The 25740-nt window shown below is 38.8% G+C and overlaps 1 protein-coding gene across 6 annotated transcripts in view; it reads right to left on the reverse strand.

The window, feature by feature from the left end:
* Positions 1 to 25740, reverse strand: part of PCGF5 (polycomb group ring finger 5) — a 107525-nt gene that overhangs the window by 45968 nt on the left and 35817 nt on the right. Inside the window, exons 1-3 of one of the 6 annotated variants that reach the window (XM_033130442.1) lie at positions 23606 to 23868; positions 23160 to 23231; positions 13208 to 13499 (exon numbers count right to left, since the gene is read on the reverse strand). In XM_033130442.1, coding sequence (XP_032986333.1) covers positions 13208 to 13319 — 112 coding nt within the window. In that variant the 5' untranslated portion in view covers positions 13320 to 13499; positions 23160 to 23231; positions 23606 to 23868. Of the gene's footprint in view, positions 1 to 13207; positions 13500 to 15506; positions 15703 to 23159; positions 23232 to 23605; positions 23869 to 25740 lie in introns of those variants that run through there. The other 5 variants (XM_033130441.1, XM_033130445.1, XM_033130446.1 and 2 more) reach the window with 5 other exon arrangements.

Here is a 25740-nt window from a genome sequence, read left to right on the forward strand (position 1 = left end):
ATCCAGGAAGGCTGGACTTCAATAGACAGGCTTATGGAGTTAAGCAAGACTCCAAGGTCAGGGTAGTCCGGTAGCTCAGTGAGGGCAGCAATGCACTCATGCCCCCTTCCACACCCATCAATATAAATTCCGTGATCAATCAGAATAATCCCTTCCTCATACACACTCTCAATAGCTCTGCTCTTTTCTACCTCTCTCCTCTTTCACCGCACTTACTCAGTTGAACTATTAACCCTGGCTAAATCCAACATACTCTGCTTCTACAAGATTACAACTGAACAGTGTGGGAGAAAAACATGCACCATGCTGGTTGATCTCTCACCTGAAGTTCATGACCATGAACCTCAAGCAGGTCCTTCGTCTGCCAGGCGGTCACACTCAATGCACCAAGTGCATTATGCTCTTCATCACCACTTCATACCTTCTCCTCTCTCCTCAAATCCCCAACATCCTCCCCGACCTCTCTCTCCACTGATGATCTTGCTTTGCCTTTTACTGAAAACAAGAGGAAAAAAACTAAAGAGAATTCGTACCACCACACCTACTCACTACCATGTGTACTTTGTGCTCTTGCCTGTTTCCAGAATTTTCCTGTGCCTATCTAAAGATAATCTGTTCTGTGCACTAGATCCGCTCCCCATGACCTAAGAACACTGCTCCAGTATTCCCGCCTTTCACCTATGTTAGTCTTTTGCTATCTACTGAAGATTCCCATCAACATTCAACCATATTCACCATCTTTAAAAACCAAAACGAAACTTCTGTTGACCCTACTTCTGTCAGCTATCACTCCATTTCAGGGCTGCCTATGCTCATTCTCTACAATTCCTCTGTTCCCATTCTTTTTTTTCACTTTCTTTTTACCTTTATCAAGATGAAATACTTACATAATCATAGTACAATTATCAAAACCAGGAAATTAAAAATTTCCATCCTCTCACACCTATGCAGACTTTCATTCCCTACCACTCCATGGAAACGCTCCACGAGATTGCCCATGACCTCCGTGTTGCTAACTAAGTCTACTGCTCTATTCTAGTCCCATCTTACTCAACACAGCGGACCCAGCTACTCCTCCTCCTTCTTCACTGTGTGTGTACTATGCTTCCCAGGATCCCACACTTAGTTTTCTTCCTGCCTCACTGACTCCTCCTTCTCAGTGCCCCAGAGCTCAGTCCTCGGTCCTCTTCTCTCTCTACACTCACTCCCTTGGTGTTCTCACGGTTTCCATATGGCCTATATGCTGATACTCTCCAGACTCATATGTCCAACTCCCAACTGGGCACCTCCAATTGGCTGTCTTGTACCTTATGTGCAATTTCCAAAAATAAGCCTCCTGATATTCCACCCCCAGCCTTCCCTATATGATTAGATGACATCTTTATCCCTCAAGTTTCTCAGGCCCCAAATCTTTAAGATTGACTTGACTCCTTTTTCTTTTAGGACCCCCACATATTTCATTAGCAAATATGGCTTTACCTTCAAAATACCGTGTTTCTCCCAAAATAAGACCAGGTCTTATGTTAAGTTTTGCTCCAAAAGACGCATTAGGGCTTATGTTCAGGGGATGTCATCCTGAAAAATCATGCTAGGACTTATTTTCGGGGAAACACGGTATAACCAGAATCTGACCATTTTTACCACTACCACCACCTTGGTGCAAACCATCACCACCTCTTGTCTGATTATAACGGACTCTTTACAGGTCTGTTTTCAATAGTAGTCTGAATGATGCTTTTAAATATAAATCCAACCATGTCATTCCTCTACTCAAACTTCTGCCTGACATGGGCGTTTCTCTCCGAGGAAAAGCCCAAACCTTTAAAACGGCCTTATGAGAACTGCGCTGTGCCTGTGGCCCACGTCCACCCCCATCACCTCTCTATACACTCCTCCACTCACTGCTGTCCGGCCATACTGGCCTCCTGGCCATTTCTCAACATGTCAGGCACACCTGCCTTACAGCCTTTGCTCTTGCTATTCCCTCTACCTGAAATACCCTTCCCTCAGACACGTGATAGGCTCACGCCTTTACCTCCTTACATTTGTTCAAATGTCATCTTCTTAATGAGGCCTACCCTGAACACAGACTTATTTTAAATGTGAATACTTTCCCACTGGCTGTGGATTCCCCGTACTCAGCATTGACTCTTCCCTTTTTTATAGCATTTACCACCATCTAACATACACTATAATTCACTTTATTGCCTTCTATGTTGCCTAATGTACCCCAGGTGCCCAGAACAGTACCTGGAGGAGGAGCTGCTCAGTATATATTTGTAGAATAATCAGGACACAAGGGTTAGGAATAGTAAAGGGAGCCAAGATTCTAGGGCTTACAAGTGTACTACTGTAGTCAAATCAGAAATCGGCCTACATTTTCAAAATAAAGCGAGGGGAGAGATTCTGAGTTTACCAGTAATTTTTTTTTTGACAACTAAAATGAGTTAATTTAATATAAACTAAAATCTACTTTAGTTTTCTAAAATACAATGATCAATTTCTATTAACAGAGTAAAGAAATGTCAGTAGTTGAGCCTTCTGAGGGAATACAGCTTTTGTTCACTGGTTTTTAAATTTCTGATACAATATATTAGTCTGGGAAAAACCAATATATTATGAAGCATCCATACTTATGAGAAGTCTTCAAAGAATCGAAACAGAAACTATCTTTTGTCTTCTCTACAAGACAGACTATACTTGTTCTTAATGTTTACATTTTTGCTAGACTCTTAAACATACCTGTACAGTGACCATGATTTCTAACTCTGAATACTTGAGTATTTTATATTACATTTTTAAAAATCTGTCAGTGGTATCAGTTCCAACTCATTCTGACCTAGATATAATTTATTCTCAGGAGCCAATATGAAAAACAATTTCATTTTTCATTTGTTATCCCCTAGTTTTCTTTTAGTGCCCACTATGCTTTCAGCTGTTTAAACATTCTTTACTATCTAATGCATCTTTTCCTAAGCTAAAAGAACCACATATTTCATATAATTCTTCTATAACATCATAGTAATAGATGACACCTAGATTGGTTAAGAATTATACTTTATTTAAAGAGAATCATCATAATTACTTTCATGAATGCGAGACTAGTTTCTGCCAAAATACTATTTGAAACATGTAACATCAGTAACAAATGACCTCATTTCTAGTACAACCTAAAACGTTATTATTTGCACCCAGTGAGACTTTAAATAGAACTTCTATTTAGGTCTTTGATTTTTTTTCATTTTTCCTTTTAAAAAGATAATTTATTTAAACAAACACAAAACAGTTCATCCATTTCTCCCCCGCCTCTGGTAACGACCAATCTGTTATCTGTATCAGCTTGGGTTTAAAAAAATAATTTTTTTTTAGGTTCCACTTAAAAGAGAGATCATATGGTATTTTTCTTTTTCCAATGTATTTCATTTAGCATAATGTTCATCTATGTTGTCATAAATGGCAAGATTTCATTCTTGTAAGTGAATATTCCATTGTGTATATATGTGTACATATATATATATATATATATGTATGTAGGTGTGTGTGTGAGGGGGGTTGGGTGGGTGTGCGTGTGTGTGTGTGTGTGTGTGTGTATATATATATATCATGTTTCCCCGAAAATAAGACCTACCCCAAAAATAAGCCCGTTAAGATCATCAACCAGACAGACGCATTTAGTATGTTATGACAATGTTCCAGAAGAAATGACATGACTGTATTTGAATAAATGTAGATTTTTGTACATGAAAAAATAAGATATTCCCTGAAAATAAGCCCTAATGGAGCAAAAATTAATATAAGACCCGGTCTTATTTTCGAGGAAACACGGTGTGTGTGTATTTTTTCTTTATTCTTTATTCATTGATGGACACTTAGGGTGTTTCCGTATCTTGGCTACTGTAAATAATGCTGCAACAAATATGAGTGTACATATATATCTTTTTGAGCTAATGGCTTTTTTTTTTTTAAGATAAATACCCAGAAATAGAATTGCTGGATCAAAGGGTAGTTCAATTTTTAGTATTTTAAGGAAACTCCATACTGTTTTCCATAGTAGCTACAACAATTTACAATCCCACCAAGAAGTGCACAAGGGTTCCCTTTTCTCCACATCCTTGCCAACACTTATTTCTTGTTTTTGATAATAGCCATTCTAACAGGTGGGAGGTGATATTGCATAACCATTTTGATTTTCATTTCCCTGATGATTAGTGATGTTGAGCACTTTTTAATGTATCTGTTGGCCATCTATATGTCTTCTTTGGAAAAATGTTTATTCAGATCATCTGCCCATTTTTTAATCAGATTTTTTTATTTTTTTATTTATTTATTTTTTGCTATTGAGTTGTATGTGTTCTTTATATATTTTGGATGTTAGCCCCTTATCAGATATATAATTTGCAATTGTTTTCTCCCATTCAGTAGGTTGCCTTTTCATTTTGTTGGTTTCCTATGCTGTGCAAAAGAAGCTTTTTAGTTTGATGTAGTCCTACGTTTATCTTTGCTTGTTTCCTTTTGCTTTTGGTGTTAAGATTCAAAAAATCATCTGCAAGACCTACATCAAGAAACTTACTGCCTATGTCCTCTTCTACAGAGTTTTATGGTTTCAGATCTTACATTCAAGTCTTTAATTCATTTTGAGTTAATTTTTGTGTATGATGTAAAAAAAGCAGTGGTCCAGTTTCATTCTTTGGCATGAGGCTGTACAATTTTCCTAACACAATTTATTGAAGAAACTGTCCTTTTCCCATTTTATGTTCTTGGCTTCTTTGTTGTAAATTGACCCTACATGTGTGTTTACTTCTGGGCCCTCTATTCTGTTTCATTGATCTATGTGTCTGTTTTTATGCCAGTCCCATGCTGTTTTAATTACTATACTTTTGTAATATAGTTTGGAATCAGGGAGCATGATGCCTCCAGCTTTGTTTTTCTTTCTCAAGATTGCTTTGGCTATTTGGCTTCTTTTATGGTTCCATACAAATTTTAGGATTGTTTGTTCCATTTCTCTGAAAAATGCCATTGGGATTTCAATAGGGATTGCACTTAATCTGTAGATTGCTTTGGGTAGTATGGAAATTTTAACAATATTAATTCTTCCAATCCATGAGCATGGAATATCTTTCCATTTATTTGTTTTCTCTTCAATTCTTGTATTAATGTCTGTAGTTTTCAACACACAGTCCTTTTACCTCCTTGGTTAAATTTTTCCCAGTTTATTCTTTTTGATGCAATTTTAAATGGAATTGTTTTCTTCATTTCTCTTTCTGATAGTTTGGTGTTAGTATATAGAAATGCAACAGATAATTATGTATTGATTTTGTATCCTGCAACATTACTGAATTAATTTGTTAGTTCTAACAGTTTTTTATTCCATAGGCCTTTGATTTTTATTCTATAAACAAGTCTTGATGCTAAAAATCAAATTTTATAAAGAATACAGTTTTAGAAAGTTCAACTTATATCTTTTCTTTGTTATAATGGTTATTTATTCAGAATCAATGATAAATTCAGATCCTGACTGGGTACATAACGACAGGTATACAATCATGAAAACAGAAGAGTCTTGTTATATATGCATTTTAAATTCACATGTTAAAGAAATTTTAGAAAATATAGCCAAGCAGAAAGAAGAAAAAATAAAATTGGGAAAATGGCAATTTATTATGGAGATGTGCTTCAGTCAGCTATCCAAGATTCAGAACCCAGCTCTAGCATTTATTAGCTGTATTACCTAACCTTTCTGTGTCTTGTCTCTGTGACAAACACTGGACTAAGAATCTGAAATGCTCTGTCCTCAAACCTTTTCATAGCTTGCTCCTTTCTATTATTTTGGTCTCTGCTCAAATGGTAACTCCCAAGAAAGACCTTTTTTTCTTTTTCTTCATAGCATATTACACATAGCACCTGAAATTATACTGTTCACTTGCTATTGCCTGTCTCCTACTAGAATATAAATTCTAGGAGGACACAGACTATGCCTGTCTTGTTCACTGCTGTGTTCCCACTGTCTAAAATAAAGATTGTCACAATGTAGGTGCTAATAAACATTTCAATGATTAAGTAATACCATCTAACTAGAAGGGTCCTGGGAAGATTAAATAGACAATGAATGTAAAGCTCATGACCCCAAATAGGACAAACATTCAATAAATCAAAGCTATTAGTTTAATTTTTGTTAGCATTTATTTTAATTACTGTATGATTACAAGTACAAACTGCCTAGTTCAACAGATGTTTAAATGTCTGGTACAGAGCAGTGCTTCTCAAACTTGAGTGCACCAGAGAATCACCTGAAGAGCTCATTATCCTACAGATTTCTGGCCTTCTCCCCAGATTCTGATTCAGTGGTTCTACAGTAAGGTCCACAAATTTCTAACAAGTTCCCAGGTGATGCTGCTGGTGGATGCTGCTAGTCTGGAGACTGCACTTTGAATAATATTTTTAAACATTGAGTATCAATATAGCAAAACTTCCCTATACCTTAGTTAATTACTTGTGTATTTATGATAGTTATTCAAAAACAATAAGTGGCCGGTAGTACTTAAATTTTACCACGTTATGATTAAGTTATTCCCTCATTCTTACATATTACCACATAAAATCATTAAGTCCCTTAATGGTCACATCAATTATATTTAAGGGCAAAAGGAAGAAAACTTTCCTGTCTTGTACCACAGAATTCTATGTCTATAACGTTCCCTTTTTTCTGAAGAAAGAATCATTAGATTCTTAAAAAGAAATTTAACCACAAAAGAACCAATGCACTGTATTCTTCACATTTTAATTGCTGTAACAAAGCTCCTTTGTTCTTAGTTTAAATGAAAAGTTTTCATTTTAAGTCAATAAGGTTACTGACTTATACAACCACCAGGAAATACACTGTAAGCAACCTCAAAGTTTCTCAGGACCCTGGCGCAAGACACAGAGCATCCCTTAATCTAGAGCCACCCATCTCTAGTCCCCATTCCAGCGTCTCCCTACTTAAGACCGAACGAGACTCGCACTTATTATTTTGGAAGACAGTTTGTCAAAATTCCTAATTCCTAACCAACACTGCCTACATACCTTTCAATCTACATATCACTGCATTTGAATCTTTGAAAGCAAAAACACACAAAATGATCAACTGATGGGCTAATTTATTTATTCATTTAAATTTTTATTGAGCCCTCAAGTACCTTAGTACCTGTACTAAGGATACACTTAACTCAAATCTATCTGTAATAGCAGATGGGTGGCATATCTTGGAGGAGATGAGTTTTGAAGGATGGGTAACTGCTAGCCAGACATACAGGAGAAGTGCATTCCAAGCAGAGCAAGCTGCTGAACCGAGTATTTGCGTGTGCGCGCATGTATGTGTGTTGGGTGGTGGCACAGAAATCAGTCACACCTAAGCAGCTTTAATTTCTCCTGAGGGAAATGGTATTTTTAGGAAATTTTGGGTCAGCTGAAGAGTGATGAAGACAGTAAGCTGTTTAAAGGACCACCACTATGACATAGGTTAGGAGTGGGTTGCAGTGACTTTGGTGAGAAGTAATGAGGGCCTGAATAAGAACAGTCATAGGCGGATGGGAATTAAGGGACAGACTGAAGAGATATTATAGAGAGAAAGCAGACAGGACCTTGTCCCTGTTTTGCTAGTGAGGGTAAAGAGAGTCAAGTGTAGAGCACATTTCTTGTTTGGACAACTGAGTATTGGAATTCCATTCATTCATTTTAAGGTATGATGAGTTCCAAGTGGACATCCAGTAGGATTCTGAAGCTTAGAGGAAAGGGATATGCCAGAAATAAAGATTTGGGAGATATCAGTACAGATAGCTGATGTCTCAGAGTACATGAGTTCATACAGAAAAGGAAAAGATAGATCCAAATACACATGTAGAAAGCTTACAAGAAAATTTTCTTGAAAGAAGTTCCAAATTTACTTTGTGTTTTACCACTCTACCCCAGTGGCTAGCAAAGTGCCCAACATCTAATTATTTTAAATAATTCAATAATTATTTGTGTGAATATGTTGATTTCCTTAGGTTTGTTGGGTTGTTAAAATTATCGCTTTGGCCTATAACCATATTAATGTAGATTTCATTCCTCCAGCATTAAGTGATCATTTAAAGCTAAAAACTCATTTGTTGTAAATTTTTACCTTATTTTAAAATTGTATCTTTTCATCAACTGTCCTTAGCCTACTGAAGGGAAGGCTAAGCCTTCCCTTTTATAAGCCTTTTCCCCCCAACTCTTTGCCAGGAGACTGGGACACAGTCTGCCTGGCCATCTCTGCCTCCCCCTGCCTTTCCGGGGGCTTGCCTCCTTCTCCTCCTTCCACCCAGCTGGAGTACTGAGAACATCAAAGGCTGCTGCACTCAGCCACCCAGCGGGTGCTTTTGGTCCTTCTTTCTACATCTACAGGGAAGCCAGGCAGTGTTAGTTCCAGACTTTCTCAATGGGAGAATGGGACAGCAACCACCGATCTGATTTGAGGAGAAAGAGCCAAATTGCGTTTGCAGAGTATTTTGAAAGAAGAGTAAAGGTACTTCACATATTATCCGTATCAAAGCATGAAGAGCCACTCATGATCCCTACTTCCCACCCCAATGCACCTCTGCTGCAGCCCGGCCCCAAAACTAACGTCCCTGCCTGGTAAGGCCTAGGGCCTATGGCTTTAGGAATTTCAGAAAACACTTTAGTTTCTTCTCTTGCATTCCATTCTGCTACAATATCCTGACACGTACCTATTATATCATTCTGTTTCATGATTTTCATCATAATTATCAGCATCCAATTTTATTTTGGATAAAATTGCTTAACTTGATTACTCTTTCCTCACTTGACCAGAAAGTCCAGAAGGGCAGATTCCATGCCTGGTTTTGCTCACCAATAATAAAGCTCTATTTACGTATTTCAAATTTGAACAAGACCAAAATCTTTATATTTATTATTAGTTTTTATACTAAGAACCATTATTTACTCATATTTATTGTATAATCATAAAACTGTATAGTCTTTGTACAAAGTTATCTTCATAAGATTTTCTTTCTATATGACTAAGTCAAGATTGAAAATAACACAGGTTACCACAATGTCACTTAACACTTCTTACTTTCCTCCTGTCCCATTTGGCCATCTTACTTTTCTATTTTATACTGATACCAAACCACAATACCACTATATCTGTCCCACATTATACGAGGTGTGATTAAAAAATAGTGTTTAAATTAAAAAAAAAAAATTACAGTGAAAGACACATTGCCATTCCTCTTAAAATACTCCCCCTTGCTTCAAACTTACTACATCATTTTTGCCCCTTTCTGAAGCAGTTCTGGAAGTCCTCTTTAGTTGTGCTGTCGTGGCTGCCTCGATGTCCTGAATCGATTCAAAGTGTTTGTCTTTCATGGTCATTTTGACTTCGGGGAAGAGTCAGAAGTCGCATGGTGCCAGATCCCGTGAATAAGGTAGATGAGGACACACCATAATGTATTTATTTGACAGAAATTGTTGTACCAGAAGCAATGTGTGACATGAGCGCTGTCATGATGGAGGATCAAACCATTTGTCCATTTCATGTTAATGCATTGTTCATGATCCACGACTTACAGCACACTTTTAAACACACCTTCTCTCAACCTTGGCTCACATCTGACTGACTGCACCAATCAAGGTGAAACTTATCACACACTGTTACTAAGATTCAACATATCACTTCCTGTCTTGAAGATCCCTGCCTTTCTGGTGGATGGCACTCAGCAGCAGCATTTACCGTATTTCACAACGGGAAATCACAACGGGAAAGGCTCCATGTCACACATCGCTTCTGGTATGGCAATTTCTGTCAAATAAAAACATTACAGTGTGTCCTCATCCACCTTATTCACGAGATCTGGCACCATGAGACTTCTGACACTTCTCCAAAGTCACAACGATGCAGGACGTTGAGGCAGCCACGACAGCACGACTAAAGACACTCATGAAAGAGGACTTTCAAAACTGCTTCAGAAAGTGGGAAGAACGATGGGATAAGTGTGTTCGAAGCGAGGGGGAGTATTTCGAGGGGGATTAATGGCAATGTGTCTTTTACTGTAATAACTTTTTAAAATTTAAACATTCACTGTATTGTTTGATCACACCTCGTATATTAGAAAACCAAGTAACATCAAAGACAAGCCAATGACTAAGGAACTCTGCTTTGTGGTACTAATTTTTATCAATAAAAATTAGGGGATATTTTGCAAGTGGGATAGTTTTTGCCTTATTATAAGCCCTAATATAACTACAAACAACAATAACAAAAAACCACATAGAAATCGATGGACTGGAAAGTACATAAAGATCCACACTACACAATCCTTGGGTCTCCTCAGACACTGTGTTGAGGTAGCTGACTCCTTCATCTTTTATTCTGTTCTGTGTTCTCGGTTGATGATAAAAAGCCACATTTATGATTTTACACGGTCTTTTAATCACACTTCTGCCATGTTCATTCTCTCTCAGTAAAGGGGCCGGATGACTGCCAAGGGGTTTTTCAGGCCAGAATGACTTATGCAGACTGTCATTTACCCCTTTAGATCTTAAATTGCTGTTGCAAACAAACATAACCCTTGCTTATACACTGATTGCTTATACTTGCAGAATCTTTTGTTTTCCCTCCTAAAAAGTGACACTTAAGTTGGGACTTCATTGTGTTCCAAATAAAATTTTTCTTTCAGAAAAAGAGATATAAAATCTGCATTATACAGGTAGAAAGAGAATTTGTGCTTTCTTCGCATCTCCCAAACAATTGGCAGTTATTGTTGGACACATTCAAATATAACAACAATGTACAAATGTTAGAAGCAGCAAAACAGTCTACAGACCATGTCCAGGTACCATGCTTGGTACAGTGGGAAACATGGAAGTGTAAGACAAAGTCCCCACTCTAGAGTAGCCACATCCTGTCCACTCTTCCTCCAGAAAACATCCCCAATCCAATCACTCTTCCCCACCTCCATCTCACACCTCACTACCCTGGGTGAAGGCCCTATCACCTTTCAGCTGACCTGCAGCAATAGCCTTCTAACTGATTTGCTCTTCCTTGAACCTGCCAAGGGCATGCCCACCTCAAGGCCTTATACTTCATTTTCCCTTTGCCTAGAATGCTCTTTCCACATATTCACAGAGCTCAATCCCTTCAGGTTTCTGTTCAATGTCATCACATCAAAGAGGCTGCTCCTGACACTCTACATAAAACAACCCCATCTCTCCTGTCTACCGGCCTTCTTTGTTCCTCTTCATAGCATTTATCACTAACATGGCACATACTCGTATTTATTATTAGTTTCCCCTAAAACTTCGTAAGAGCAAAGATTTTACTATCTGGTTCACTGCTGTATCCTCTGTGCCTAGAATGGTGCATGGCACACATCCACACATCTGTTAGATGATATTTAACTGGTAATTGTTCAAGTTAAATAATGATACTGGGCAAAAGTATATTAGTTGCCCATAGTTAATTGCCAATTGAATAGCATGGGCCAATAATACCCCAAAGGAGTGTATACCAGTATCACCTGGAGAGGTTTTCCAAAATACACCTGCCCAAACCGCACCACACTACGCACCAAACCTTTCCAGGTGGAGTTCTGAGCGCATGTGTATGTTTAAACAGCTTCCTAGGTGATTCCATTTATTATTATTATTATTATTATTATTATTATTATTATCATCATCATTATTATTGTAAAATACATATAACATAAAATTTGCCATGTTAACCATTTCCAGGTATTGCCTTATCTAAAGCCCTAATGGGTATTGATTCTGTTTTGCACTCCTATTTAAAATAAGTAGTTCAGCAGAGCTGAAAAAGAGGATTTTTTTTTTTTAAAAAGGGCACCATTTTATCTTAGAAAGAGCACAGGCTTTGGAGTTAAATACAGATCTACCACTCATTAGATGTGGGACTTGGCAAGGTATTTCGCTCTTAGTTTCTATTCCCACAAAATGAAGATAATCTCCATATCCTCTTTCTCTCCCCACAACCACTTCAAACTGCTTCAAAGTTACTGTAAAACTAAAAATAAAAGCAAATATATATATACATATATATATACACATATGTGTATATATGTGTGTATATATATATATATATATGAAGTATGTACTTTTGTACACATAATAGATATTAAGTTAGAACTTACTGGAATTAATTTCATTAAAATAGAAAAATAAATTCATAATAGCAAAAAAACAAAAAGTATGTGAAATCCTGGCATAAGTGGCTATAAAAGTTTCTCTTCCTCTACTGAAAGGACAGGTGAGAAAAAGAAACTTGTTAGGAGTTCCACAGATATGATCATATTAGAACAGTTCTCAAACTTGAGAGTACTTCAGAATCACCTGGAGAGCTTGTTAAAAACACAGACCACTGGTCCCACTCCCATAGTTTCTGATTCAGTCATTTGGGGGGGGGGGGCCCTGAGTTCCCAGGTGATGCTGAGGCTGCTGCTTATTAGTCAAAGGTTATAAAGTTCGGGTATACAAGATAAGTAAGTCCTAGAGAGCTACTGTACAGCACAGTGTCTATAGTTAACAATACTGTGTTGTATATTTAAAATTTTCTAACAGGATATATTTAATGTTAAGTGTTCTTATCGCAAAAATAATAATAATAAGTAAGAGCATGGGAGGAAACTTTTGGAGGTGATAAGTAGGTATATGGCACAGATGTGGTGAAGGTTTCAAGGGTGTACACATATCTCTAAACTCATCAAGTTGTATACATTAAATACGCACAGCTTTTTAGTATATGTGCTGCAGAAGTGAGCACAAATATGTACAGCTTTTTGTGTGTCAACCATACCTCAATAAAGTGATTAAAAAAAAAACAATTGAAAGTATGCATATTCTAATAAAACCCGAGTAGATTAATTCCTTCAGTACAATTTTTAAAATAAAAAGTAGTTTACTTTTTGAAAAACTATAACCGATAATATGCTTATGATTTTTAGTACATTTTAAAATCAGATAAATCAACTATCACAATTTAAATAATACAAGAATAACTTCATGCCACTTGTATCCCAATGACAAATTCAATCCTGAAAATATATTTAAAGAAATTCTTAGAATACTCATCGTTTTAAAAGTTAAAATCTAGATAAAAACAAATGTGGTAGTTTTAAAACAGCAAGTGTGACCCAACCAAGTGTGATGGGTACATGACATAAAGATTACTTACAGGTATGGAGGCATTCCGTCACTGTAGTTGGCTTGATCAGGTACCCTTTACAGATATAACAGGTGATGTAAGGATTGAAATCTTTCACCAAGTGTTTCCTTTGGGTAGCCATTCGTAGTTAGCTAGGACTGGTTTTAGTAGTTCAGGCAAAGAAGGGTTTTAAGTGGATGAAAGTCTGATCCCAGGAGCTGGAGAGTTCCCAACTGGATATCCTGAGGCATGAGAACTATCATCCAGATCTATCATGAGATCGTTGGTCATCACTCCTTTTGGTGGTTCTGCTTTCCCATATCTGTTTCCACAATAACGTAAAAGACAAGAAAAAGGTGTCAAATTCTTCACACTGTAGTAGTATCATTATATTAGCAGCAAGTGTTACATGTTCCAAACTGGATGAACAAGTGAATAGAACATTTCCCTCACTGTAACATTAATTTGAAACCTGCTACAATTTAATTCAGAACAATGACAAACTCATCCAATCCTGGAGCCTCAACTAGCACTTCTGCACAAATGATATCCAAGGCTATTAACTCCAATTTTGGTATCTCTACTTCTTCATAATACATTTTAACTATCTGCTTGACTGCTCTATTAGGAGTTCCTGTGAATACAAGTTAAAGGATTCAAAATTGAGGTCATTATTGTGCCTATTAAAATGTTCCCTATTTCCATTTTATGCCCCACATCCAGTCAGTAGTCAAATCAAGTTGATGTCCTTTTCCACTCCATCCCCAGCCACCCTACTAGTATATTACCTCTCCACCTTCAGTCCATCTTATATTCTGCTACCAGGTTAGGAAAGAATGTCAAAGAAAGAATGACAAAGAATGCCAGTGTCTCATCTTAATGTTTAAATTTCTTAGCTTGTCATCTACGCATAAGACTCTCCTCAGGCTGACCTTAGCATACCCTTCAACATTCAGGAAAACTGAAGGATCACTCACTCTCGCCCACAGTCCGCTCTGCAAGCTCTATGCCCAGTATTCAACAAGCCCTTCCTCTTCTCTGTCTAGATCCTACCTATCCTTCAAAACCCTTCTCTAGTGCTATCCTCAGAGTAATCTTTCCACGGTGTTTAACCCTTATTCCTGTTACACTTTTTTAAAACATATTTTGATTTATAGTTACATAGTCTTTATCTCCTCTATTAGACCGCAAAAATCTTTGATAGATTTTGATAGATTTAGTAAATGTACAACCTGGGCAATGTAACTTATCCTCTTTGTTTTTTTTTAATTGTAAAATGAAAAGAGGGCCAGCCTCCTAAAGTGGTGAAGATTAAATCAGACAATATATATAGAGCTAGCACACAGTAAAAACTGTAACTTTTTTCCAGAAAAGTTTAGCATAGGTAGTTGGCTTGTACATAAAGTTATTTAAAAAAAGTTTTAAACATTTCATGTAACAAACGTGTCCTCTTAGAAAACATGACATGAAAAAGGAGTTGATTTCCTAAGCTCATTCTGAAAAACGAAACTTTTCTATCTTAGCTATTCACTCATAGGTAAGTCTAACTGAAGGAATCATTCCATTCACACATCACCATTGAGAATGTGCACGTAATACGTTCTGCGTGTTTATCATCCTGTCCGCTGGGGAAATCGTGTGGATGGTGTAACAGAAAGAGAGCATGATTCACAGACAGGGGTCTGGGCTCTGGTCCTTAGCCCTGTTTGACCTTCAGCAAAGCATTTAATATCCGTGCCCGGGTCTCGGCCTCCTTCCTTAGACACCGGGATTAACGGCCCTGCCTTTCCCACAGGTTTGCCAGGAAGCCCCAAGTGAGAGAAAGTTCTCTAAAAGAAGAAACGCACGGTCCCCGACCTGGGGTGGGTATTAAGGTCGTAAACCACAGAGCCCTGTCACCAAGACAGAAAGGAAGCAAGTGTGTGCAGTGCCTGGCCAGGGGCGGCAGGGAACTTTTCCGCGTCCTGCGGCGGCGGGACCCTGCGATACCTCCCTGGGCGGTCCAAGCACAAGTCCGCCCCGCCCGCCCCGCAGGTGCCCGGGCCCCGCGGACGCGCCGTTCAGGCCGGGCCGGACGCTCCGCCTCTCCCGCGGCCGGGCGCCCGCAGCCCGCCGCCTTCTCCGCCCCCGAGAGGAGGCCGCGCCCCGAAGCCCCCAAAGTCCGGCCGCCCACCCCCGCCTCCGAAGGACTCTCCCGGTTCCAGACCGGGCCGACCTCGGCAGGTGCCTGGAGATGCCGCTCCGGCTCCCGGCGCAAACTTGGGCGGGGAGCGCGGGGGCGGCTGGGGTCCCGGCCCCTCGGCCGCTCTCAAGCCCGCCCGGTACCTACCCAGCGGCCGCCGCTGCTCCTCACCCGCCAGCGCGCCGGCCTCACAGGGAAGGAAAGTGAAAGAGAAACAGCGCCCGCCGCGGCCTGGCCGGTCCCGGCGCCCCGACCGCCCTCCCCCTGCAGGCGGGAGCGCGCCGGCTCCGCGGGGCCACTAGGCTAGGGCCCGATAGGGCGCGGCGGGCCTCAGGGCCCAGGGCCGGTGCCGCCTCCAAGGGCAACTCCACCCCCTTTCAACCGCCGGCGCCGCTGGCTGGCCACGCCCCCGGCGCCACGCCCGCAGGCCACGCCCGCCAGCCCGCGCTCCTCGCAGGTGCCGCGGCCGCCCCTCCCGCCCTGCAGCCGCAGCTCCAGTGCGACACGTAGCTTTAGCCAAATTTTATCTCGGTTCTTCTCTCCACCAGCAACCCCTCCCGGTTGTTTTCATCGTAACAATGTCTGGGATATGTTCCCTGGCAGATTTAAAAACAATGGTCAATGTTGAGAATGAGTCACCCTAAGAAATTGTCTACTGGGCTGCGTGCGTCTTCCCCAAGCCAATTCCACCTGTGTTGGGCGCGGCCCTTGATTTGCACCTTATTTAAAAATCACTAACAAACTTATCACTGTGGGGTGGGTCCTGAGAGCATGATTGTTGACAACTGTAAGCAAGCAGGACTGCAGTGAGGGTGCGGGTTTTTAGAGGAAAGGTAAACATTTATGACTTTGCAAGAGTCAAAACAAAAACCCAATGGACTTTGAGATCTACAAAAGACTATGCATTGCAAAAAGTGTATTCAAATCATATATTAAAAGGATTCCTCAAAGTCATTCAATCCTATCCTGCATTCCACAAACTTACAAATTTCTACCGCAGCCACTATTTTGCTAAACATAAATTAGACCTGGTTCTTTGCTTCTTAGAAAACTGTAATCCAGTAATCCTATGGTAGCAGGCAAATCAGTGTGGTCTTCACTGGTAAAGCAAAAGTTAAAACTAACATCCTAAAGGGAATCAGGAAAGAGCAGCTTTCAATCTTGTGTAGTATTAGAAAGAGAAAAAGGTGTTGCAATTACATCATCTTTGCTTTTATAGAAGTGAGAGCAGTGATGGCTCCTGAGTGGGGGGTGGGAATTAATGCAACTGTAACCTGCCTTAGCTCCAGTTGACAGGAGTCACCTGGTCTTCCTTGTTACCAGAGTGATAGATTGTGAAGATGGCTCTAGTGGCAAACCAATGAACCCAATGACCACTAGTCCAGCAGCTGTACTGGTGTTCAGCAATCCATCTCAAATTTAAAATACACCAAAAAGGAGACCAGGACAGCTTTTTAAAATATCCAATTTATAATTAAACTTACATAGAGTGGACATAACATTTAAAATGACCATTTTTAATATAGCAGGAGCGATACATTTTCTGACACAGCTTTCCATGACCACATTTTTAAGGCAAAAGTACTCATGCCAATTTCCAACGTGGGTCAACTTCAATAAGTCACAGCCATCACACTGAGCACAGAAAACAAGTCAATGACTTGTTATAAATGACTTTATAACTGAAGGATTTCTTCAGATCTTTCATCTTGGAGACTAAACGGATGAATATGTGAAAAGTCACCCTATTTCTAGTGTATTTAATATATGGACTGGAAGATACTACTGTATATACTACATATACATATATGCAACACATACAGTATGACTCAGTATTTTCCTATTTTGCATGTGATCTTATTATAAATATATTCTTAAAGAATAATACTGAAGTCCAGGGGGCTTACCTGTGATTGGTGATCAACATTGTAAGGGGGGTTAATTAGCATTCCCTGAGGAAATGAGTTTGAGGATGGATATTAGAAAGACTTACTAGCAATGGAGGTAGGGAAGCCATGAATATGCTATAGAGCAGTATCTGAAGAGAAAGGTGGAGGTGGGCGGCCATAATCACAAGTGCTAATGGTGGACTTGGAGAGAATTACAACCTTTGTAAGGAAATCTGTGCTTTGTGTCTCTAGAGGCAGCATGGTTTGTAAAAAATGTTCAGTGGTTTTTCCTTTCCCCATTTCAGCAACCACCCTACCTTTCCCATTGCAAGGAAAAAAAAAAAATGCACAAACACACACACCAAAAAAACACAAACAAATAAAAAACTCAACACCTGTCTGGTTAAAAATAATAATAAAAGGCAAGAGAGAATGTTACAAAGGGGGAAGTTATCTGACCTAGGTTTAAATTCTAAGCAATCAAACATAAGACTTTCATTCAGCTGCTGTGTTGCCTCTCCTCCCCTGGGACTGCTTTCCAGTAACTCACCCATTAGTCCCTTGGTTCTGACTGTGGGGCCTGGAACAAACCACAGTAGCCTCATATGAGGGGGAGGCTCTGATAACAAATCTCAAGTACCAGTGAGACCCTCAAGTAAACAAAAGCCTGGAAGCAACTTGATATACAAGACCAGGAAAAAGAAAAGACAGATAAAAGAATCATAGCTGGGAGTCCCCTTATCACTAATCTACTTCAGCTTTCTCATTTTACAGATGTAGAAACCAAGATCCCAAGAAGTGGCAAATTCATAATTACAAAGCTGATTATGGTACAGCCAAGACCAAAACAAAGGTGCCAGTTCAATATTATTTATACCTCTCAAGAGAACTTAGCAAGTCCAAGAATTTAAGGGAGCTCTGTATAGAAACAATTAACAAAGGGAGAGACGAATGGAGGGAAATAATCGCCTAGGTGGTATTTAGTAGTGAAGTGGCCACTGGTAATTTCCTATCAAAGAAGCATAATCCCAAAGAGATGACTTATTTCACTTGATTATTGACTGAGATTCCTCCAGGGAACCACAAATGGCTCTTGATAACCCTCAAAACTATTTGGAGCTACCTGTGTACCTAACAAATGTTTTCATTACTTTACATTTTATGTCTAGATTTTTATTTCAGTTAAGGCTGGGCAATGGATGGGTAATTCTATACTGAAAAGTTCACATTACTTCCTTGTTTAATAAACATATCTTCAATGAACTGTTGTTTGATGGCATAACACTTCTAAAATAAGGTGGTATCTTTACATTGCCCTGAAAAATTAAATAAGATGACTTTTTCAATATTGTAAATTATTTTATATATCTAAGTATGCTATTTAATCTTTTAACATGGAATATCTCTAACATGAAACTACCCTCTGTAATCTAAAAGTCTTCTTACAGAGATTTTAGAATATATTAAAAGTTCAAGTGTCCTACTGGGCCCAGATGTATTTATTTTAAGGCCATGGATATTACAGCTCAAAATCTATGACTGCCTAAAATCAATGATGGAGGAATGAGCGGGAAACAGAGAGCTGAAGTACTTCCAATCACCCTGGACCATGTCTCTTTTTCTCTTAATGCACCCCTCCTCTGCAATCAATAATTCCCAAGGACTCTCTCTACTAAATGTCTCTTGAATCCTTCCACTTAACCTGCCCTGGTTCAGATTACTATCGTCTCTACCCTCCATTACTTCAATGAACTCTTCAGCAGAGTCTCCCTACAGCTCTTCACTGCCAAACCATTCTCCACAGCACAGCCCGAGGACTCTAACTACAAATGTGATCATGCTGCTCCCTCACTTAAAAAATCTCCCGTTCTTAGGATAAAGCCAAACACTTAAGCCTGTCCCAGGTCCTTGTCACTTCTACAGCCTCTCCCTTGAACTCTATGCTGCAGCCCTTACGAAACTTTTTACCCTCTGGCTAGAGAGATGGGTCTTCTTTCAAATAAGCACCCTGTCCCGAATCTCTCACCTCTCCTCCCCCTTGCTAAATCTGGCCAACTCTTATTTATTGTTTCAGTATCAACTGCTTTCAAAGGCCACCTTCCTGGACACCCCAAAGCTGCACAAGATTCCTCAATATACATACACCACACACATAACAACTTGCACTAATTCTCTCAAGGCCCCCATCACATTGCATTGGGTTACCTGGTTTACTTGTCGGAACCTCTTACTAGTGTGTAAGCCCTGAGGATGCATCACTTGCCTGTGCTTCCCTAGCAGAGCGGATGGCAAACGGTAAGCATTTAAATAAATATTGACTGAAAAGCTGAATAATTGCACACACTCTAAGACACATCCTGTGTATTCTTTCTTTGGTTTCTTCTCGGGGGGATCTTTACAAAAGATGTGTTAAGGCATAATCCCTGCCCTCTAGGACAACTAATTAAAATCACACCAGGGAGTAGAGACTTATCCACAAGAAATAATTATGGAGCAATACACCAAATTTATTAATAAAGTGTTAAATGGAACATGATCAAATGACAAAAATTCGAGTTGGAAAGATGGAGTACCATGGGTGGTCAAGAAATTAGTCCTATATGCTTAAGACTGCCAGTTACAAAGGCAGCAAGGCAAAAGACCAAAAGCTATGATGAAGAAAAATAAATGAGAAAGCCAGAAAAAAAAGAAATTAAGTCAATATACTAAAAGTGAGTACAGATAAATAGCCTTAGGCATAAGGACAAGATTACTCTGTGAAAGACTGCAACCAGTTAAATATTTTAAAATGCTTTAAATACATTATGCTAAAGAAACAGACTGACAATTTTTTTCTTTTCCTTTGAGAAGCAGAAAAACTAGCTGCATTTTCTTTACTGTGATGTCAACAGTTGGCTGGAGCAAGTTCCATTTTTACTTCCTCAGAACAAAAACTGTAACTGAAAAGCTAGGTACAGACTATAAGGAAAAACTAGACTTACTCCAGTCATCAGGGCTATGATATTTTAAAACATTACAGAACCACAGCTGTTATTCTGGGAGGTCAGATGAAATCTCTGAGGATCATAAATGAACAAATAACTGAAATGCAGAAACTAAGACTATGTATTCCGTTAAATCTGAATGTAGATGATTTCTAAATTAGGAGTGATTGTAGAGATGTTAGGAGGAAAAAAAGCCCTACCAAAAAGAAGATATGAAATTTAATTGGGGCAAATGCATTACTGAAACTTAGTAACATAAACATTCAAATACCAGAGGAGATTAGGCACATGAATTGAAAAAGTCCTGATTTTACAGGTAGCTATAGTGTAGAAGAAAGGACACTAGACTCAGAGTCAAGAGAACCTAGTTTTTAGTCAGAGCAAGTCACTTAACTTCCTTTGGCTTCATTTTCTTCCTATGAAAATTGAGATTATCTTCTTAATCACTGGTCTACAGGGAAGATTCTCTATATTTACTTATGTGCTATTAGAATGAGCATATAGAAGATTAAATGAGACAAGGCAATTGTTTTATAAATTGTAAACTGTAAAAACTGTAAATAAACCACATAAGGTATAAGTCGTAATTTGTGGACCACCAGCAGTTGAATACTAACTAGTAATCCTGTACCACCCAGTAGAGGTCCTGATACGAAGATGTATCCAAGGAATGTCTGTGGAATGAATAAGACACACCAGGCATGGTAGTGGAGCTAGGACACAGAAGAAAAGAAGGCATGCAATGGTCTGAAAGTACTTCTTCCTCTGCATTCAATATTTATCACACCCCATTTTAAAAATCAAGATGGGGAAATTCAAAATTATACAAAGAAAACCAGTCCCCCCCAAATGCTTAATAATTGGGGTTAGTTCAACATTGCAGAAGTGGTGTGTTCAATCTCTATTCACTCCCCTCAAATGAAGAGGTAGCAGAAATGTTTTCCATTAAAATGCAAATTCTACAGGCAGGGTCATCATTTAGTCCTGTGAGCTATCTCTTGAGCTATTGGTTCCCAGCTGGCAAGGATTAGTAGACTTCTTAGTCCATAAAATAGAAGAAAGACCAGGGAAGGACAGGAGGCTTTAGTTATGAATTAACACTTTACCAGGATATTAACTGCAACACTTTGCTGGCTGGGAGGGACGCTGGAGAGCCAGCAGGAGGAAAGGAAGACTATCTGAAAGAGGATGGCAAACCACCAAAGACGACGTTCTCTCTTGTACTTCACAATTCTGTCTTGCATCAAACACAACAACAACAACAAAACCACTCTTGAAAACAAAAGGCATATGAGTGTTGTCTTCAACTATTCAAAGACTTAATGACTAAGATACTGGTTGATTTTTGTGTAGGTTTGCAGAAAAGCTAAGAGAAAACTGACCTTAATCAAAGCAGGGGACATTAGCTACTATGTAAGATAGACATTCTTAATTCTTAACTTTCAAGGTGATCAGCTGTACAACAGTCTCAGAAGCTGTGATAACTTGTCCTTGATAGTTTAGGAAGAAAAAAACAGTATTGTCTTCAACGGTTTCTTCAACTATGTCTGCTGAAAGAGGTTATCCTAGCGTACTGGAAAAGCTCCCACCACTTAGCAAACCTTCCTTTGGTAACTTCTTCATGAGAAGCTGAAAAACGCACCAGTATCAAAGCATCTTAGAGGATGACGAGAATACAAGATGGCTTCATAGAAAAGTGGTTAACAGAGCACAAACTCCGTGAGGGCAAGGCTTTTAGCATTACTGCTATATCCCTTGAAACAAGTCTAAAACACAATAGGCTGTTTTTAAATATTTGTTGAATGAAGGAATGAACCAGCAAATAAATGAAATCTCACTCTACAGTCAAGACTGCTCACTTTCAAATCCTGGCACAATCTCTCTTCCTGGCTGTGTCATAGGCAAAGAACTATTCTGTGTCTCAGTTTTCTCATCACTTAAATGGATATAATAAAAGTACATATCTCAGGAGTTTTTAAGAGGATTATATGAAACAATACAAATTATGCACTTAGTACATAGTAAGCAAGCAAATGCTTGCTGAATTAATTTTAAGAATTTCCTATCTATACCCTCTCCTGCTATTTGGACAAAACAATGAAAAATTAGGACATAATTGAAGGCCTGATGACAAATACTTAGAACAAATGCCTGAGTACAATTTGTTTGCTTTTAGGACGTTCATGGAGGCAACAGTTAGTCACCTAACTTTCTTGCCAGGTGCCCTTCCTCCCCCTACAAGAATTTTAAAATAACATTTCTCTCTAAGTGGTAAATGAGTAAAATATGAAAATCATGGCTTAAATTACTCATCTCAAGATGAAATAAAGAAATAGCACGTACACAGATGTCTAAAGAGTTGTGTGAACACTCAAAACTCTAACTAAGTGACCTGGCTACAGTCTTAGGGATTCAGGACTGAAATGTGACTATATTTAGTAAACTAAAACCTAATCAATTACATTGCATCCTGTCTGAAATAACTTTGTGTAAATAGGAAAAGAATGATGAGCAAAAAGCACACAAAAGGGAAGTGCAGAGGGCAAGATGTGGGCAGTGTGTAGGCAACACCGTCTCGGACAGGGAGACACTGAAGTTGGCAAACTCTGAACTAATTACCAGAGAAGTGTGCCTGGTCCTACCAGGAGTGGATCAGAGGCCTGAATCATCATCCTTCATCTTTGGCTCTAACTCTAATGCCCACAAAGTCACTTTCTGAGTATTAATTGTGTTCTCTTACACCAAAATACTGGAAGTCAATACCTGAACTGCAATGTTAATATTTTTTGTGACTGCTATTCCACTGTAAATTTTAAGATCTTGCTTTTGAGTTTTAATTTACTAATATCATGATGTTATCCTGTACTCTTCAGAGAAAGATGTACCATTTTAGAGTTGAGAACATTAAAAAGAGTTGATCAGCTTACCCTGGACCAAGTCAAGTGGTGAATCAGTCAGGAACAAAGCTGGACTCTTCCTACTTCTGGAAAGCACGTTTCCTTCAACTGAAAAAATGATGGATAAGCTAGTCACAAAAGGACAGCTATTACATGATTCCACTTATATGAGGTACTTAGAGTAGTTGAATTCATAGAGACAGAAAATAGAATGGTGGTATCAGGGACTGGGGGGAGGGGTTTGCCATAATCTGATCTTTCTCCTATGTGACAATGAAGAAAGTCTACCAACAAAGAGAAAAGGAATATTAAACAAAAACATTCTCTTCTGTTAGCAGACTTAGACTCCTCTGACTTCAAGATACTAAACAGTCCAAACAGTCCTAGTGGCACTTAAAGAGAAGGTATTTTCCCATTCTATCTGGGATTCTAGAATGCTGATCTAAGAAAACACAGTGTTTCGCAGAGTAAAGTACCTGCTTACGTACGTAGAGATAGCACTGCCAGCTGGCCTGATCTGGGCAAGTCATGCTGGATGGTGTGTATATGTCCACTCCAGCTTCCCTGTGGCCAGCTTGCAGCCTGGTCTGAGAAGAGGCCTGAACGACAGGGTGGTGAGAATTCACCATCCCATGTCCTCTAAAGGACAGCAGCTGCAATAAGGAAAGGCACGTTTGAAATAAGGATACTGCAGCCCTGGGAACTAGATTTGGCCGGATAGCCTAAGGAGAAAAAAGGATGCTTCTAATTCTCTGATGCTAAACAAAGGAATTCATGCAGCTGACAGGTACTGATGATATTCTCCCCTTCTAGCTTTTTGGATGACTGTTATATGCAAATCAAGAAGAATCTGTGAACAGGGTAAAACAGTCTCAAAGTACTTTTCAAACAAGTCCTCAAGACTGAATTCCATTCACTACCTATATTGTTGAATTACAAAAGGGGAGGCTTTGATATTTGAGCATTTAAACACCAGCATTTTAATTTACTAAATTAAGAAAACTGCAGAAAAATCCAAGGAAGAAAAGTAATTACATGTATTCACTTATGCTTTTAAAAGATGAGTTTTGTCAAGAATTGTTGTTCTTGATTTACACAGCTTACAATGATACCACACTTCCTAAAAATTTTAGCATGATGCTTGTCACCTATACTGACAAAGAAGCTAATTGGAATTTGATGATTACAAATTTGTAGATTACCATTTCCTTTACAGTATTTCCTGAACAATTTATTCTTTAATCCTATTTTACCAATGAAGTCTGAAGTTTTAAGTGGAGTATTCATTTATACTGGGAAAGGAAAGAATTTCTGTAATTAGAAACTGAACTTATAAACACAGGCATGAATATCTGTATGAAGGCTTTAGGTCGTGTAAGTTAATTCACCCTAGAAGTATCCAATAATATACTAGTCAGTAATAAAACTGTATAAATAGAACTTCGCTTTTAAGTTAACATTTATAATACCCATACCCAACGTTTCACACTTCTGTACTTTGTTTATTAATGTCATTATTTCAACACGCCACATTAAACACACACATTTCACACACGTTAAGTATTAAGTGTTAAAGATAGCATAGATTTATTCTAAATGCCTGTTAAGAGTTGAATTGTGTCCTCCCCTAAAAGACATGATGTTGAAGTCCTAATCCCTGGTACCTGTGAATATGACCTTATTCGGAAATAGGGACTGTGAAGGTATAATCAAGGTACAATGAGGTCATGCCATAGCAGCTGGGCTCCTAACCCAATAGGACTAGTGTCCTTATGAGAGCAGGAGACAGACAGACAGGGAGAATGCCGTGTGAAGACACAGAGGCACAGAGAGAAGATGACCATATGACGACACAGACAGAGACTGGAGCAGCAGCACCAGAACTGCGTGTTGCAGGGGAGGGGAATAAATGCAATTTCGGACGCACTTAATTCCAGATATTCTTTTGGATCAGTTCAAAGGAATCTGATATAGATTAATACTGACATCACTAGGTACTGAACTAATTTGTGTTACATATAGCTGAATAGTCAGAGATTACTTGATACATACATACGTACATATGTATATACATATATCTTGTATGTACACACATATGCATAGTATATTTTAAAGACTGCATGGACTAAGAACTACAGAGAGGTATTTCTTCATACAGCACACTCACTTTTAACTGATTGTCTCTTTTCTGTTTTATAAGACCCAGATATCATCAAGACTAAAGAAGAACTGTTGGTGTCGGTAAACACATGGCATTATATTTGGAGCACTATACCAGCACTATTAGCATTTATAAGCCTTGACCCTTGAAACCACTTAAACTGCACATAAGGACACTCTATACCATATACAGAAACATCTATAATATTCAGAATCAAAACATAGGCGAGTAGCACTTACCAAAGTCAAACTCACTGTGATAAACAAAACTGTGTTTTGTAATGTTACCCTTTGAAGATGCTGTTTCTTCATGTAGTGGAATGCTCGTGCAGTAAAAATTTTCATACATTTTCCACCATGAAGACAGGGCTGAAGTACAACTTATTCATATCTTTACAAAGACAAGCTTAGTGAAAATTCAAATTTCTGATTAGATAAATCAAACTTACCG

This window comes from Rhinolophus ferrumequinum, chromosome 16, assembly GCF_004115265.2.
Source record: "Rhinolophus ferrumequinum isolate MPI-CBG mRhiFer1 chromosome 16, mRhiFer1_v1.p, whole genome shotgun sequence".
Classification (NCBI taxonomy): domain Eukaryota; kingdom Metazoa; phylum Chordata; class Mammalia; order Chiroptera; family Rhinolophidae; genus Rhinolophus; species Rhinolophus ferrumequinum.